A 15,260-nucleotide genomic window follows, 5' to 3' on the forward strand; every position below is an offset into this window, starting at 1 on the left:
GTGGGATATGGTCGGGATAAACAGATCTCCCACTGAGAAGTGTGGCCTCAGAGCTGGGCCCTCCCAGGCAGACAGAGATGGGGGAGGGTTCCCATGTGAGACCCACAGCTGGGGCGAGCTTCCTTGGGGAAACTTCAGTGTAATCCTGGTGTGCGTGGGCCCTGTGCTATGGCCCTTGTGCGATCACAGCTGGGCGGGGGAGGTGAGACCGGCGCTTGCCCCCTTGCCTGGGAGAGTGGAGATCAGTGGCTGCATGGATCAGACATTGTTTCCCAGGCTGGGAACAGTTATTCCCCCCCAGAAGGGGCAGGAATGGGTATTTCCACAGAGGGAGGGGGCATGACATGAAGGAGCACTTAGCTGGAGCGCTAGCTCAGGCCCAGGGCCTGTAAGATGGCTGACTGCTTTCCTAGCGCTCCCAGGACTTGGCCAGGAACAGCTTCCCTGTGCCCTGCTATGGCATCCCCATCATTCCCTGCAGCCTCTAGGACTCCCGGCCCAGCCTCACACGAGTACCTAGATCCGACCAGTATTAGCCTGGCAGAGTCCTAGACTGGGCTGGGGCGGGGGGGGGCCTGCAGACCCTCAGAACGGTCGGTTGCGGGCGGCACACAAGTGAGAAGCAAAAAACAAAACCCCCAACCCCCACTGCCGTGAGCTCTGCCTGAGGAGGAGCAAGCCTCACCCCACATCCCCCTCTACACCAGAGCCTGGGGGCCCAGGCTACAAGAGTTTGCATGTTCCAGCCCCACGGGGAAGGTGGGGGGCTGGAGTGCCAGCGTGGGCTCCCCAATGCTGGGGGGGGTCTTGAGCCTCAGGGGCCTCATCCAGCCCCCAGGCCATAGTTTCCCCACCCCTCCCTAGACTATAAATACTTGCCCTGGGCTAGAAACTAGTGTGTGTGTGTGTGGGGGGGGGGGTGTCAGGGGAAAGGCTGGGGCCTGAGCACTAGGCTGGGACATGGGAAACTGGCAAGTCCTTGCTCTGACAGCGGTTTCCTGGGTGACCTTGAGCAAGTCACTTGCAGTGGGATTTTCAGAAGCCCTTTTGAAAAGGGCACTCGTCTCTGTGCCTTCACGCCCCCCCCCCCCCCCCCCGTATATACACTGGTGACAACGGCGCTTTCCCCTGGCCCGTTGGAGGTGTGAAGACCGCTATGTGGAAGAGCGGGTGGGAGAGGCTCAGATATTCTGGTTACAGGGCCCAGAGAGGTACCGTGCTCAGTCCACCCTGCCGTAGGTGTTCAGTTTCAAGCCTCAGTAGTGGGCTTTTCTCAACCCTTAAAAACCAGTTCTCCAGCCTCAGGCTGCGAGCAGGAGCCACCCCAGGCCACGCTGGTCCCACCAACTGGTGTCTGCCTTCACCGGACTGAAATCAGCCAGGACAGGGCCTTTCTGCAGCCAAGAGCTCAGCATCAGCTGGGGGGGGGGGGGCACTCAGATGTGGCTTTGCACAGATGAGTAGTTGTGAGTCAGGCAGCTGGAGCAATTTACCTGCAAAGGGGAACAGCTGAGTTACCGACCCCACCCTCTCCTCCCCAGGGCTGCATCCACCCAGCAGATAAGGCCAGTGATTAAGGCAGGTTTCAGTGCAGTGAATTTGTCAGGACGCCGCCTGGCAGCATCAGCCTGTGGAGCAGTCAGCCCCTGGCAAGTAGGAACAGGCTCGATCGGTTGGAGAGACAAACTTCAGGAGAGCAGGAGAGCCCGATTCTAATGGCAGCAGCTGATCCCAGAGCAGCCGAGCCCTGGCAAAAAGGGGTTTCCAAGTGTCTTCAGTCACTGGGGCAAGGCGCAGGCCCAGCAATCCAAGGGTGGGTACAATGCAGGGCCGCTTCTATTGGCTGAGGTGAGGCCTGTGTCTTAGAACGTCCTTTCCACCAGCCTCTGCCTACTTTCTGGCCTAAGCTCTGTCCCCTGCCCCTCACTCTGAGCCAGGCTGGTAGGAAGTAGCCTGAGAGGCTCTTATTTTAAAGCAGAAGGTCTGCAGGGGGACGTGGTGCTGTGTCTCAGCGGAGGCGTTTCACGGCAAGTTGCCCGAGTGCCCCTTCCTAAAATGGGAGGGGGGGTACTTGAAATATCCCGTCCCGTCCCTTCCCCACGGTCAGTCGACTCTTGGCCTTGCTTCCAGAGAGCATTGTGGTCTCCCTGACTCTCCGTCCCTCAAAGGGAAGGGGCGGTCATGGGGCCCTGTTCCCCGCCAGTGCCGGCCCGGCGTTCCCAACCTGCTCCTTTGCTCCGTAGGCAGCTTTGGGCTGCACAGGCACAAGCACAAGGTGACTTCTTTCTGACATCTGGTCCATAAGCGCATCCTTTGGGAAACTGAGGCCAGCTCCGCAACACAGTCCGAGTTCAAAGGGAGTGAAATGACTTCAGTGCGAGGTGTGATTTGAGCCCCGGATTAGGATTAACCTGCTGTTGGGGGAAGAGCCCAAGGGACCTGCCAGTGTTTTCAGAGCTTCTTCTGCCCTATAATGTTGGAGCTGCTCAGCCACCCATCTGTTTAGGAGCTTGGTCACGGCCTCTTGCCACGTCTGCCGCTGTGGTGCCCAGCCAGACTCCACTGAGGACGCTAATGGGATGAGGAGCTGCCTGGGGAATCTCCCTGCGTTTGTGTCAATCACACTTAAAATGATAACGTGCCTTTGGAGGGCGTTTGGGGCTGTTGGAAGCTGCAGGATTGGCCATCTCAGTGCTGGAGGGTCTCGAGCGAGCCCAAGCGCAGGTCAGCCGCAGGGCAAGATTCCCCCCGGAGGGTCCTTCTCTGGGCAGGAGAGATGAGCTGGCCCTCCCTGGCCTCGCCAGTGGTTGGCTGCCCAAAAGGGGGCTAGGGCTGCCCGTGAGGAGAGACAGCCAAGCACGCTGTTTGGAAGGAGGCCTTGCGTGAAGATGGATTTCTCTGACATTGGCAGGTGCAGAATCCGTTGCGCTCCAAGGTGAATCACTGCCGCTTGCCTTTTAAGGAGAGTGCTGTCTGGCAGGAAGTGGGGGAGGGGTTCACTGAGTGCTTTTCCGCCACGCCCAGCCCTTGCTCCAGGCTGAGACGCCAAGCCAAAAGCCGATCCCATCAGCAGAGCGGAGCAGAGACTCGGAGGGCTCCTGAGGTGACTGCCTGCTCCCTTTCGAACCGGCCGCTTTGCCACCCGTGCTCCCAGCCATGGCCAGAAACCAGCAGGTGCAGAAAGCCAAGCTGGCCGAGCAGGCGGAGCGCTATGAGAACATGGCAGATTTCATGAAGGCCGTGGTGGAGCACGGGGACGAGCTCTCCAACGAGGAGCGCAACCTCCTCTCGGTGGCCTACAAGAACGTGGTGGGGTGCCAGCGCTCTGCCTGGCGGGTCATCTCCAGCATCGAGCACAAGACTGAGGAGGGCGACGAGAAAACGCCGCTGGTGAGCGAGTACCGCGAGAAGGTGGAGGGGGAGCTGAAGGACGTCTGCAACGTCGTCCTGGGGCTGCTGGACAAGCATCTCATTAAGAAAGCCAGTGACCCAGAGAGCAAGGTCTTCTACCTGAAGATGAAGGGAGACTACTACCGCTACCTGGCCGAGGTAGCCACCGGGGATGACCGCAAGGAGACCATAGAAAACGCCCAGAAAGCTTACCAGGAAGCAATGGACATCAGCAAGAAGGAGATGCAGCCCACCAACCCCATCCGCCTTGGGCTCGCCCTTAACTTCTCCGTCTTCCACTACGAGATCGCCAACGCCCCGGAGCAGGCCATCACGCTGGCTAAAACCACGTTCGACGAAGCCATGGGCGACCTGCACACGCTCAGTGAAGACTCGTACAAGGACAGCACCCTCATCATGCAGCTGCTCAGGGACAACCTTACGCTATGGACGGCGGAGTGCGCGGGAGAAGACGGCGGAGAAGCCGGCGGAGAAGCCGGGGAAGAGCCTAAGAACTGAACTGCAGCCCCCTGAGCGACGGTCGCTTTTCCCACCCCTCCCCCTTTTGTGTAAGACGCCGCTCGGCTCCCGACAGCTCTGCCTGGAGTCCGACAGCAAAGGGGACTGGCTGGTCTGTGCATGTTATTCCCACTTTTTACTCCGTCTTCTCTCGTGGCAGCTTTGGGACAAATCCCCCTTCTCTGGCCCTCCCCCCCCCAACATTTCTTGTGATCTTCTTGCAGTGGGAGAGCACCTGTCACGTTCCACCAACCCGGGTGTAACAGCGGGTCTCCTTGAGCTCCAGCCCTGGGGCCTGATGGGGCTGCCAGCCATTAACATTTAAAAGGGGAAGCGGAGGTTGGTTTTCGGGGCGAAGGTACCAAAGTGGAGCGGTGGCGGCTCACTCGCGCGCTCCCCTTTGCTGCCTGTGGCGCCGTGCTCCGCAGGGTTCTGCTGGGTGTGGCCGGCCGGCCGAGGGAATCTTCGGAGCGGGTGACGAATGACAAACTTGAGGTGCCTCGTGTATTTGTGCCTTGCCGAAGCCGCTGCCTGCCTGTCCCTCTCCAATAAAACTGCACTTCCACCCCTGCCTTTGTCGTCCTCGGCGTCGCTTCTTTCCCGCACCCTGTACGCGGCTCGGTCAGCACTGCCTGCCCCGCTGCACAGGGGCCAGGGAGTCCTGAGCACGCCCCCGGCTCGGCAGGGAGCGAGCGCAGCCTGGGCCCAGGCAGGATGCCTGCTGGCCAGTGCGTGAGGGCTGGCCCCCAGCAGAGGCGCTAGGCTGAAGTCGAGTGTTGGGAGCAGGCTGTGCCCCAGAGAGCCCAGCGGGCCATGAGCCCAACTTGCATTTGAGAAGTGATGGGGATAGGTGGGGGTGGAGGAGCAGCAGCTTTCGCAGAGGAGAGGGACTTTGCGGGGCTCGGGCCGAGGGAGTAGGAGCCCCGGGAACAGCGTCTGTTACCCTTTCTCAGGCTGTCTCCAGCGCCGAGTGTCTGACTCCCCTCCCTGCCCAGCGCTGCTGCTGCTCAGACTGGTTTGAAACCCCAGCCACTGTCCCGTGGCTTCCTGCAGCTAGAACCCACCTGGCCCCAACAGCCACGGCCAGCTCCCAGCCCAGCTGTTCAGCCCCTTGTGTCCGTCCTTGTCTGCATGGCCTGCCACTCCGCTCTGCTCCTGGGCCACGTTCTAGGGGCCTTACGCCAGATGCCAGAGCTGCCTGGCTCGTCTCCGGGAGGGCGTGAGGCCGGCTCTACTGGAGTGGTGCTTTACAACGGCTGGTGTTTAACGGTGGCAAACGCCTGGTGGCGGGGGGGACCCATCTGTTGGGTTAAAACCAGGCTGGTGGGGGCTTACGCGTTAGGGAAAGGACATTGAAGCTAAGCTGCACTCCGCTGCTCCGCCCAAAAGGAGGGTTTGCCCAGGGTTGCCCGGTGCCACTCAACCAGACCACGCCCCCTGGTCCAGCGTGTCTGTAGAAAAGTGCTTCGGAAGGTCTTGCAAGTGGGAGCCTTTTGGGCCCTCTCCCGGGCTGGTCCTAGCTGGCCTGCACGTCCGTGAACACGCGCTCTGGCTACCCTGGGCGCAGTGGGCAACCCCACCCAACATGCTGCTTTCTTCAGCTCGAGGTGACCCGTTGCAGGTTTCAGGCGGGAGCAGCGTGGGGATAAGATGTACCAAGTGTCAGCCGTGTGGACGTGCCCTGGGCTGGCGAGCGAGTGGAATATCCCAAGGGTCCAGCCTGTGGGAACAGCACTAAACAAAAGGGGGAGGGTGCGTGTGCACTAGGGGCACCATCCAGGGACGTTTGGGTTTCCCAGACCAGGAACGGGGTGGTGCCTCTCCCAGCAGGTGCCGCTGCGAATGGCAGTGATCTCCCATTGCAGCGGGGAGGGCTCGTGCCCGGCTCCCCGAAGGGCCCTACCCAGGGACACCCCTCCGGAGTGGTGGACAGGCCGAGGTTAGCAGCACAGCGTCGTTCCTCACCAGCCCAGGCTGGGAAGTAAGCCCTGTGGTTGGGGGCAGGGGGCTGACTGCGGAGAGTAGCTGGAACTGGACCAGGCCAAGAGGAAAACTTGCCATAGCAGCTTCAGTGTCCGCATGGCCTCTGGTTTTCTCCGAGCAGCCTGCTCCAGCTTTGCTCTAGGCGGGAAGCCCCAGCGTTCATCCCGGGCCAGCTCCCTGTTACGCAGTCCCGCTTTTCTGTCCCCAGCACCCCACAGCAGGCGCCCGGCACCGGTGCTGAGCCGCGGCAGAGCCGAGCCTCGTGGCACCGAGAGGCCGCTACCCCGGGTGCCCTGCAGGCAGGGGGTGCTGCCCAAAGAGGGATTCCAGCACAAGCTAGAGGGGAAAGGAAGGTGCCCGGGTTCCGTGGGCTCGCGGAGCTGAGGGGCTGCGGCTGGGGCTGGCCCGTGGAAGCCGAGGAGAGCTCAGCAGCTCTTCCCTTGGCAGGGGGCCAGGCCGTTCCTGCGGAGGATGGGTGTAGCTGACAGCCTGTTCGGCGCTCCGCTTTGGCCTGCCGCTAGTTCCAACTTGCCGAGTGGTTGCCACGCAATAGAGTCAGGCCGCCTCCAGCTAGGAGCAGAGCTGGGCTGGGAAGCCGGGCTGCCGGAGAGCGGTGGGGGTGAGTCAGTCGGCCCTGCCCCCACCCGCCCTCCGTCGTGCTCCCCCAGCCCTAGTGCTGGCGATGGCGGCGTAGCCAGGGTGCTGGCGTCCGCCGGTGTTCAGCTCCGGGGCCCTCGCGTGCTTTGCCCAGGCTCTGCACGGCCCTGTCGGTGTGCCAGCGGCAGGGGTGGTACAGGGGGCTGGTGCAGAACGTGGCGCCCGGTGCTGGGCTGCGGGAGGAGACCCGACCGAGCTGAGGGTTGTTGAATGGCCTGTGCGATCTGGCCGCCCGCTCGGGTGAGTGAGAATTTGGGGTCTCCCTCCCAGGTCTGGCCGCCTGCACCATTCCATGTTGCTCCATTTCCACGGCAGGGGGGAGAGTAAACCCCCCCCCCCCCAGCCGCACTGAGGCAGCAGTGGTGGGAGGAGAGGCGTCCCGCTGTCAGGCGCCCATCGCCCATGACAGCTAAGGAAGAGCTGCTCCCAAATCCCAGCAGGCTGGAGCCGAATGCTTGGGCCCCTGCGCCCCAAAAGCCACCATGAAACTTGGGCTCCTGTGGCACGGCCGGCTGAGCATCGTGCCTGAGCCCTAGGACAAGGCAATGCTGGAAACTCCCTTGCTCAGAGTGTCCTGGTGTCAAGCATGGTGGGGCTCTGCCTGGGATCCCTCTAAGCCGAGTGCTTGGGCGGCCGCCAGGAGCGATTCGCATGCTGCCCAGCTGATGAGCAGTGTACCCATGGCTGGCAGCAGCACTTGTAAGGGTGGTGCACATTTACACATGCCTTGGTGCACAGAACAAAATGTATTCTGCACACGGATGGACAGAATTTGAGGGAACACTGGTCTCTGCCGCCTGGCCCAGAGCTGAACCCCAAAACGAGTCTCTGTGGTCCCAGCAACTCTGCATCCTGGAGGGAGGGGCCGAGCCATGCTTCCACAGCGGCTGTGCCTCTCCCTGCGCTCCCAGACAGGTTAGATCACGTCAAACTGAGGCCTGCATCAGGCAGTGATGATCCAGGATTCAGAGCTACACCCTGCTCCCAGGGGGCCAGCCCTGACATCAAAGAGGCTCCGAGCCAGGAGGCCGGCAGACAGGCTCCAGCCCCGTACAATGGCTAGAAAGTTGGAGCTCCCAGACCCGCATGCTGAGCCGCTGGGTGCGGGCCCCTGGCTTTCCCCGCCGCGGGGAGCTTGGTGACCGAACCGGTCTGGGAACCCCTCCCCGCAGGGAGCCACTTGTGCCGAGCTCAGCGCTGGCATCAGCACCGAGTGCCGGGGCGGCCGCTGAGCTCAGCGCCTCGTGCTGATTTCGCCGCCAGCCGCGCCCCTGCCGGGCTACGGCCTGTCCCGATGCCAAGGAGGTGGCGCTTAGGCCCCACCCTGGTGGAGTCTCTGGCGGCTGGACCATGGGACGGCCGGGCGGGGACGCCGCGTGTGGGTCGCCGAGCCCGCCGCTGGCAAGTGTCACGCGACTGCGCCTAGAGCGGGACATGCGGTGGCTGGAGAGGAGCTGGGCGCAGCTGTCGGAGCTGCTCTCCCCGAGGGGCCAGCCGCCCGTTGCTCACTGGGGATCCTACTGCAAACCCAGATCCCCAGGAGGCCCCGGGAGCCCCGTGTGTGTCCATGCCAGGGCAAGCGCAGGGCTCCGGGTCAGGCCCCGCTGGGCGCTTTGCCCCTCACCTGGAGCGGGCGGAGCCCATAAGATTTACCAGGCTCCGCAGCCCCCTCCTGGGCAGGTTACAGGGGCCATCTTGGACTCAGGGGCAGCACCCAGGCGCCCCCTGCTCCGGCCCGGCCCACGGGAATCCCTGAGTCCCAGTCACCGAGGAGAAGGTGAGTCCCCTTGCTTTCCGGGGGGGGGGGGGCCTGCTGTACCTTCCTGGGTGGCCAGGCTGCCTAAACCAGACTCAAGTTGCCTGGCCACATCTCCCTCGTCTGCACTGAGCTCAGCCTGCTGCCTGCAGGCCTTGCTGGAACTTCTCCAGGTCCCTGCTGCCGCCCCCCTCCCCCACCTTCCCGGTCTGTCTCCCTCCCCTCCCCCCAGGCCCTTGCTGCCCCCCTTCCAGGCCCTGTGATGTCCTCCAAGCTACTCCACCGTCTGCCACTTCTTAGCTCCCCCATCCCGCTGCCAAGTGCCCATCTCAGTCCCGCCTGCCCTGACTCCGGCCCCTCCCTCTGCAGCCTTGGCCTTTGCTAGCACCAGAGAGTTCTACGCGGGCGCGACTCGGCTGCGTGTGGGATGAGCCCGGGGCCGCAGCTGGAGCAGGGCAGGGTCTGAGCCCGAGCCGCCTGCTGGCGTGGCACGAGGAGCCTTCGCTGGTGCGTTTAGTCTGAGCGCCTGTGTACGGGAGGCCCCGGACCTTCCTGGTGCCGCTCCCTGGGCTGTGCCAGGCTGCACGAGGGGAACGCGGCTGAAGAACACGTTACCGGGGCTTACGAAGGCAGGCGGGGCGGGGGATGGGGAGCAGGGACCTAATGGATCAGACTTGTGAGCAAGTTCAATGGGCGCCGGCCACCTACCTCCCTGGGTCTCTGGACTTGCCCACCACGGGCGGGGGAGTCTGCAAAGAGCAATGCCCCGCAGAGCTGGGAGCGGTGGGGAGACGGGGCCCCCCCACGCAGCGTGGCTTGTTTGGGGTGGCACAGGCTGGGAAAAAAGTCCCCCCCTCCGAGAGCAGGAAAGGGCTGGGCCCAGCGCTGGGGCGTCTGCCCCTGGCAGAGCTCAGCTCCTCAGCAGAAAGGTCTGGATCCTTGGGGAGACGCGGCGCAGAGCAACCGAGAGGGCTGGGCTGGCGGGGAGGGGCGGGAACTGCTGAGGAAGCCAAAGCTGACTGGGGCTGACACAGCCAAGCTGGGACTAAGCCGTGGTAGGCACAAGACACTGGGGGGCATCAGACATGGGCAGGAGATGGATGACGTAGGGTAGCCCCTGCCATGTGCTAAGCGCAGTGGGGCCTGACCTACGCCAGGGAATACAGGCCAGGGGCAGCCTCCCCACAGGGAATGCATGTAGCAGAGAGAGGCAGGACAGAGCGGGTCAAATGCTGCTCCGCTACAACCGGCGTGTGTAGCCCTCAGCAAGTCACTTGGTGCCCGTGGACCCCAGTGCCACGCCTCTCCGGGGTGTTGTGACGTGCTACCGGAGTGAGGGGCTCAGCGCAGTCAGGGAATGCAAAGACTCTCAGACTCAGCCTCCCCGTACAACCCGGTGCCTGAAAATCGCCTCTTCGGGCGGACCAGCGTAACTCGGATCCAGACTCCAGCACGGAGCGCGGGTCATAAAATCAAAACCGAAGGTGATGCTGAGCCGGTGTCAATGTATAAATGTCTTAAGTGCTGCGTGGCGTAACAGGATCAAGTCGAGGCCTGTCTGTCTCCTGGGAGCAGTACCCCACCTGTAGGGAGGTGATACAGCCACCTCATGGGAGCATTTAGAACTGGGAGCTGGTTGTGTAAGACAGTCCCATCTCTAGTCCTCACAGTTACAAACAATGCTGCCCAGCTGGGAACCCAGGAGAACTAATGTAGCAAGGGCTGCAGCCAGGTTGAACCGCTTCTACAATGTTTGGGCATCGCCCCCCCCCCCCCGCCCCGGCACCAAACATTCGGTTAACTCTGAAACCTACTGACAACACCAATGGCTACTTTGTTTACTGTCACTGCACTGCTAGATGCAGGCACAGCCTTTGGCATGAAGGGCATTTGGGAAGCTGGTTGTGCTCAGTTTACTTGAGGAAGGGACGCCCCAGGCGACTGGACAAAGAATTCAACCCCTCCCTGAAAATCTTGTCTTCCACCAGCATTCACTTCACCTGCCTCCTGGGGCCAATTACCCATGAGTGACTCCCCAGCTCAGCAGACGAAGCCTCCTGCTCGCCCCACGCTTGCCTGGCAGTTACTCCACGTCACTGGGTTGCAGGGGGCACGGTCTGGGCGGTGGGGAGAAGTGAAAGGCCCGCTAGCAAGGCACACGTAGCCCACAGGGGATGTGGCCCTGAGAAGGCCAAGCCAGGAGAAAGCGAATTGAGGGGAGGGGTCTGTATTGAGTAGTGTAGCTAGGACACCGCACAGGCTGTGGGCCCCGACTCTGGGGAACTGGGGCCCAAGGCCCTTGCCACAGGCCTCCTGGCTGACCAGCCACTTCCGGGCCTGGGGACAAGCCAGGGCCAGCGCAGCGATTGCAGGCAGGTGCTCAGATAGGGCGTGCGCCGGCTCAGCGTCCTCCCTGTGCCCCAGTGCCGCCAGCAGGGCCTAGCCTGGCTCTGGGGGGTTAATAGCGAGCTGCGGGGCGCACTGCTGGATTTCGACAGGGCAGGTGGGAGTCGCTGCTTCCTCCTTGCAGAGTTGGGCTTGGCAGCTTTTCGGGCCCATGTGGCGGGCCCAGGCACAGCAGCAAAGCCACTAGGAAGCCCCTTCCGCAGGCGGCGCACGTGGGATGTTCCAGGCCTTTGCTAACCCAGCGCTTTGCCGCAAGGGGAGCGCCGGGGGCAGGGCCTGAGGAGGGAGCCTAGGTCCCCAGGCTGAAACGAAGACTCACTCTTTGGTACGGGCTGTGTACTCGGAGTCAAGTGGGTGCCCAAGGCTGGGGATGCTGCCCAGCTCTCCAGGACGCTGGGGTGGGCGGGGGAGGAAGGTGGCACTGTCCCCCCCCCGCCTCCCCCCCCCGAGTTCCAAGGTGGCTGGAACTCTGGCTCCGGATCGCACGCGAGTCTGGGCGAGTTCGCCGAGGCCCAAGTCCCGGCTGGCGTGTTGGGCCTTGGCCAGGTTCCAAACACCCCCCCACCCCAAACGTAGACCTGGGCAAGAGCTTGGCACGCGTGGCACTGCAGCGCCGCAGAGTTGGGGTCTGCTCCTGCGCCGCCTGACGCCGGTGGGACTCCACCAGCGTCCCCAGGGCTGTCCGGGCGCAGAGCCTGCCGCCTGCCGCCTGCCTGGTGCGGCATAAAGGAGCCTGCACCGGGACTCCCCCGAAGCAAAGCTAGACAGGCCCAGGGCCCCTGCAGTGCAAGGGAGCAAGGCCACACGCCTGCCAAGCCCATAAAGAGGCAGGGCAGCGCCTGGCACCCGCTGGCAAAGCCGGGAAGGGAGCTCACAGCTCGGTGCCAGCGAACGCCCGGCTGGACCTGCCGCTCCCGCACAGCGGGCGACAGTGCGAGGTCCCAGGCTCAGCCGACCGGCCCCGTGTGCCCGTCACATGGGTAACGGCAGCAACCGTCCTCTGCACAGAGCCCCTCCGCTGCGGGGACTCACCCCACCCTGGGGACGGGGACGGGCCGCCCGCTTCAGCGCCAGCCTCCACCAAAGTCTGGGCTGCTCACACCCCAGCCAGAATAGGGGCTAATTAAGGGGCCCCGCTCAGCTCTGAACATACCGCCCCCCCCCCACACACCTTCCCCTCCCCCGTCCTGGTGAGTACATTGCTATTGCGGCACACACACACACACACACACACACACACACACAGCTCTCTCTCCCCCCCCGAGTGTGCATGTGTCTTTCTCACACTTTTTTTTACCCATCTTGTTAGTCTTTAAAGTGCTACATTGTCCTGCATTTTGCTTCAGCTACCCCAGACTAACACGGCTACATTTCTATCACTATTCTACACACTTGCTGTGGCTTTCTTTCACACACACTCTCACTCACACGTTGTGGCTCTCTCGCACACTCATCCACACAGCTGTGACTCTCGCTCACACACACACACACGTACACATACACGTGTTGTGGATCTCTTGAGCCTCAGAGGCCAAGGAGAACACGTTTTCTCCCTCCTCCTTGTAACTCCCTTTTAGATACTTGAAAGCCGCTATCGTGGCCCCCCTCAGTCTTCTCTTTTCTAACCTAAACAAGCCCAATTCTTTCAGCCTTCCCCCCTAGCTCATGTTCTCTAGACCTTTCATCATTCTTGTTGCTCTTCTCTGGACCCTCTCCAATTTCTCCACATCTTTCTTGAAGTGCAGTGCCCAGAACTGGACACAAGACTCCAATTGACGCCTAACCAGTAGAGTGGAAGAATGACTTCTCGTGTCTTGCTCACAACACTCCTGTTCATGCAGCCCAGAATCATGTTTGCTTTTTTTGCAACAGCATCACACTGGTGACTCGTATTTAGCTTGTGGGCCATTCTAACCCCTAGATCCCTTTCTGCAGGACTCCTTCCTAGAGAGTTGCTTCCAGTCTGTGTATGTGACACCGATTTGTTCCTTCCTAAGTGGAGCACTTTGCATTTGTCCTTATTGAACTGCATCCTATTTACCTCAGACCAGGTCATTCTCACTCTCGCTCTCTCACACACACCCTGTTGTGACTATCTCACACACACCCTCTCTTTTGGCACTCTCTTTCTCACACACACACACCAACACCCACCATTGTGGATCAATCTCACTCTCTCTCTACCACCCCCCAGTTGTGGAGTGTCTCTCTCACTTTCACACAGACACACACATCCTGTTGGCGCTCTCTCTCTCTCTCTCGCTCACACACGCTCACACACACACACACACACACACACACCCCTGGTGTGGTGCTCTCTCATATGCCCACTGTTGTGGCTCGCTCTCACACACACCATTGTGGCGCTCTCTCTCTCTGTCACACACACACACACACACACACACACACACACACACACACACACACACACCCATTGTGTCTCGCTCTCTTTCTCGCACACACACACACACACTCCACCCCCGTTCCCTGTGGCATAAGAAGATGGCCTGGAAGCCATGGCCTCCTCCCCTGTCAAAGGAGAGGGATCTGCTGCCCTCCCAGCCAGGCTGCCGAGGCGCAGCTCAGCACAAGCCCAGCGGCGTCCACGTGGGAGCGGAGGGACGGGCTGAGACCTGCGGGAGCCTGGGAAGACACGCAGACAATCCCGCCTAGGAAGCCTCCCAAGACGCTCCTGGCAGCCCAGCCGGCGTTCCTCGCCCCACGCAGCGACGCGCCTCGCTCGCAGGGAGCCCCCGCCATGGCGGGGCACTGAACCCTGCAGGCCAGAGCCCCCACGCTGTGTGTGGGGTGCGGGGGTCAGCTCCCGTGGTGAGAAGGTGGCAGCCCCCTCCCTGGAGGCAGCCCGTCTGTGAGGGAGAATACAGGACCCACGGGCCTTTGCCGGCATTAGTTGAAGCATTTGCCATGTCACGGTCAGAGGGCCGGGTGGGGGCTTCTTCCACACACTGGCTTTCTGTGCCTTAGGCAGGGGGCCGGGGGGTGTCAGACCCCCTCAGCCTGTCCACAGCCACCCGCAGACCTAGGTCTGCCAGCTCCCCTCCTTCCCGGGGCTGCAGGGGAAAGAGCATCCCACCGTCAAGCAGCCCTCCACCCTCGCCCCAGCCTTTCAGTGCAAATGTCACAGCCCGCAGCAAGGGCGCCAGGGAGAGGAGCTAACAGCCTCCACACACACCTCCTCCCGCCGGCTGTGGCGAGGCCAAGGGGCCAGCACCGTCAGCCACCCAGGCATGGGGGCTCATCAGGCAGTGACCCATAGGACAACACTGCATGGAGCTGCGGCGCAGCCTGTGGAGGCAATGCCGAGCTCGCCCAGGCTGCCTGGGGCACGGGGCAGAGAGTGGTCGTGGAGCTCGGTGTGTTAGCCCCACGAGGACAGCAAGAACCCCCTCCAGCCTGGCACCCCGGCAGCCTACAGGAGGCCACGTTGGCTGGGCTTCCTCCGAGCACTCAGCCCCCATCCCAGCTGCGTCATCCGTAGAGCAGGGTCCTAGCTGACAGGGAGAAGGCAGCAAGCTGGCGTCCTAGGTCGCAGCCTGCCAGGGCTGGCACCTGGGAGTTGCTGGCTCCTAGGCCTGGCCTCCAGCTAAAATCCACAGCCTGAGCCACCCTCCTAGGGGCACGGGGGTGACACTCGCCAGGAGGAAACCGAGCCGCTTGGGACACAGCCACTCCCTTCCCCACCCCCTGCTGCCCGAAGGGCGCGAACACGCTGATTTGCTCTGTTGGCAGCGGACCGGGGCCACGTGACCACTCAGTGCGGCGCTGCAGTGGGGAGAGGCGTGGAGGCTGCAGATCAAAGTCCCCTGAGCACCCAGACTGCACCTGCCGACATCATGCCTCACTGGAGCCTGGGCCCTTTCCAGTTCAGCCAGGCCTGCCCTCCTTTCCCCACAGGGCAGAGCTTTCTGGCCGTTCAGCCTCAGGGCCGCCTAATGCTGTCTAGTGTCCTCGGGAGAGCCCATGGCTCCCAGGGGTATCCAGCCGGCAGATGGGTTGTGCCCCTCGAGGCTGTCCAGTTGCCCAGGACCGGAACAGCACTGGGAGATCAGCAGCGGGCACTGGCCGTGAGGCGGGGTGCCCAGGCTGGGGAAAGACGGCCTGGGCAGAGTGTGGGAAGGGTTAGACTGAAGGCAACCGGCAGAGGACAGTGGCCGGGGCATTCGCAGGGAGCAAGCTGATGGGGCAAAGGTGCCCTGCAGGAGGCCACGAGGCCCGGCCTGACATGGGCTGCCAGGCTCGGAGAAGGGGGCTGGCTGGGGAGATGTGGGCCGCGAGGCCCATGGTGCTGGGTGCACCCGGACGGAGGTACCATAGAGAAGGGCAGCATCACAGCATTTGCTGCCAGTCTCGCCCACAGCCGGGAAGCACCTGGAGGAAAAAAACGCCAGCTCACAGGGCGGCTTCCTGCTGGCTGAGTGCTCACAGCCAGGCCTGCCAAAGGGAGGGGGGAGCCAAAGGGGCTGTTGCCCCGGGGGGCCAGTGATTCAAGAGGGCTGGGGAGGGCACCATGGGAGGGATCGCTGCCAAT

At 62.5% G+C, this 15,260-nt stretch overlaps 1 protein-coding gene across 1 annotated transcript; it reads left to right on the forward strand.

Annotated features, from left to right (window-relative positions):
- The first annotated feature begins 3,051 nt into the window (after positions 1–3,051).
- On the forward strand, positions 3,052–4,481 carry SFN (stratifin). Its single transcript, XM_006139142.4, has one exon. It carries the CDS (start codon positions 3,157–3,159, stop codon positions 3,907–3,909), a length of 753 nt encoding a protein of 250 aa, XP_006139204.1. The 5' UTR covers positions 3,052–3,156; the 3' UTR covers positions 3,910–4,481.
- The last annotated feature ends 10,779 nt before the right edge of the window (positions 4,482–15,260 follow it).

Source organism: Pelodiscus sinensis, chromosome 25, assembly GCF_049634645.1.
Source record: "Pelodiscus sinensis isolate JC-2024 chromosome 25, ASM4963464v1, whole genome shotgun sequence".
Taxonomy (NCBI): Eukaryota; Metazoa; Chordata; order Testudines; family Trionychidae; genus Pelodiscus; species Pelodiscus sinensis.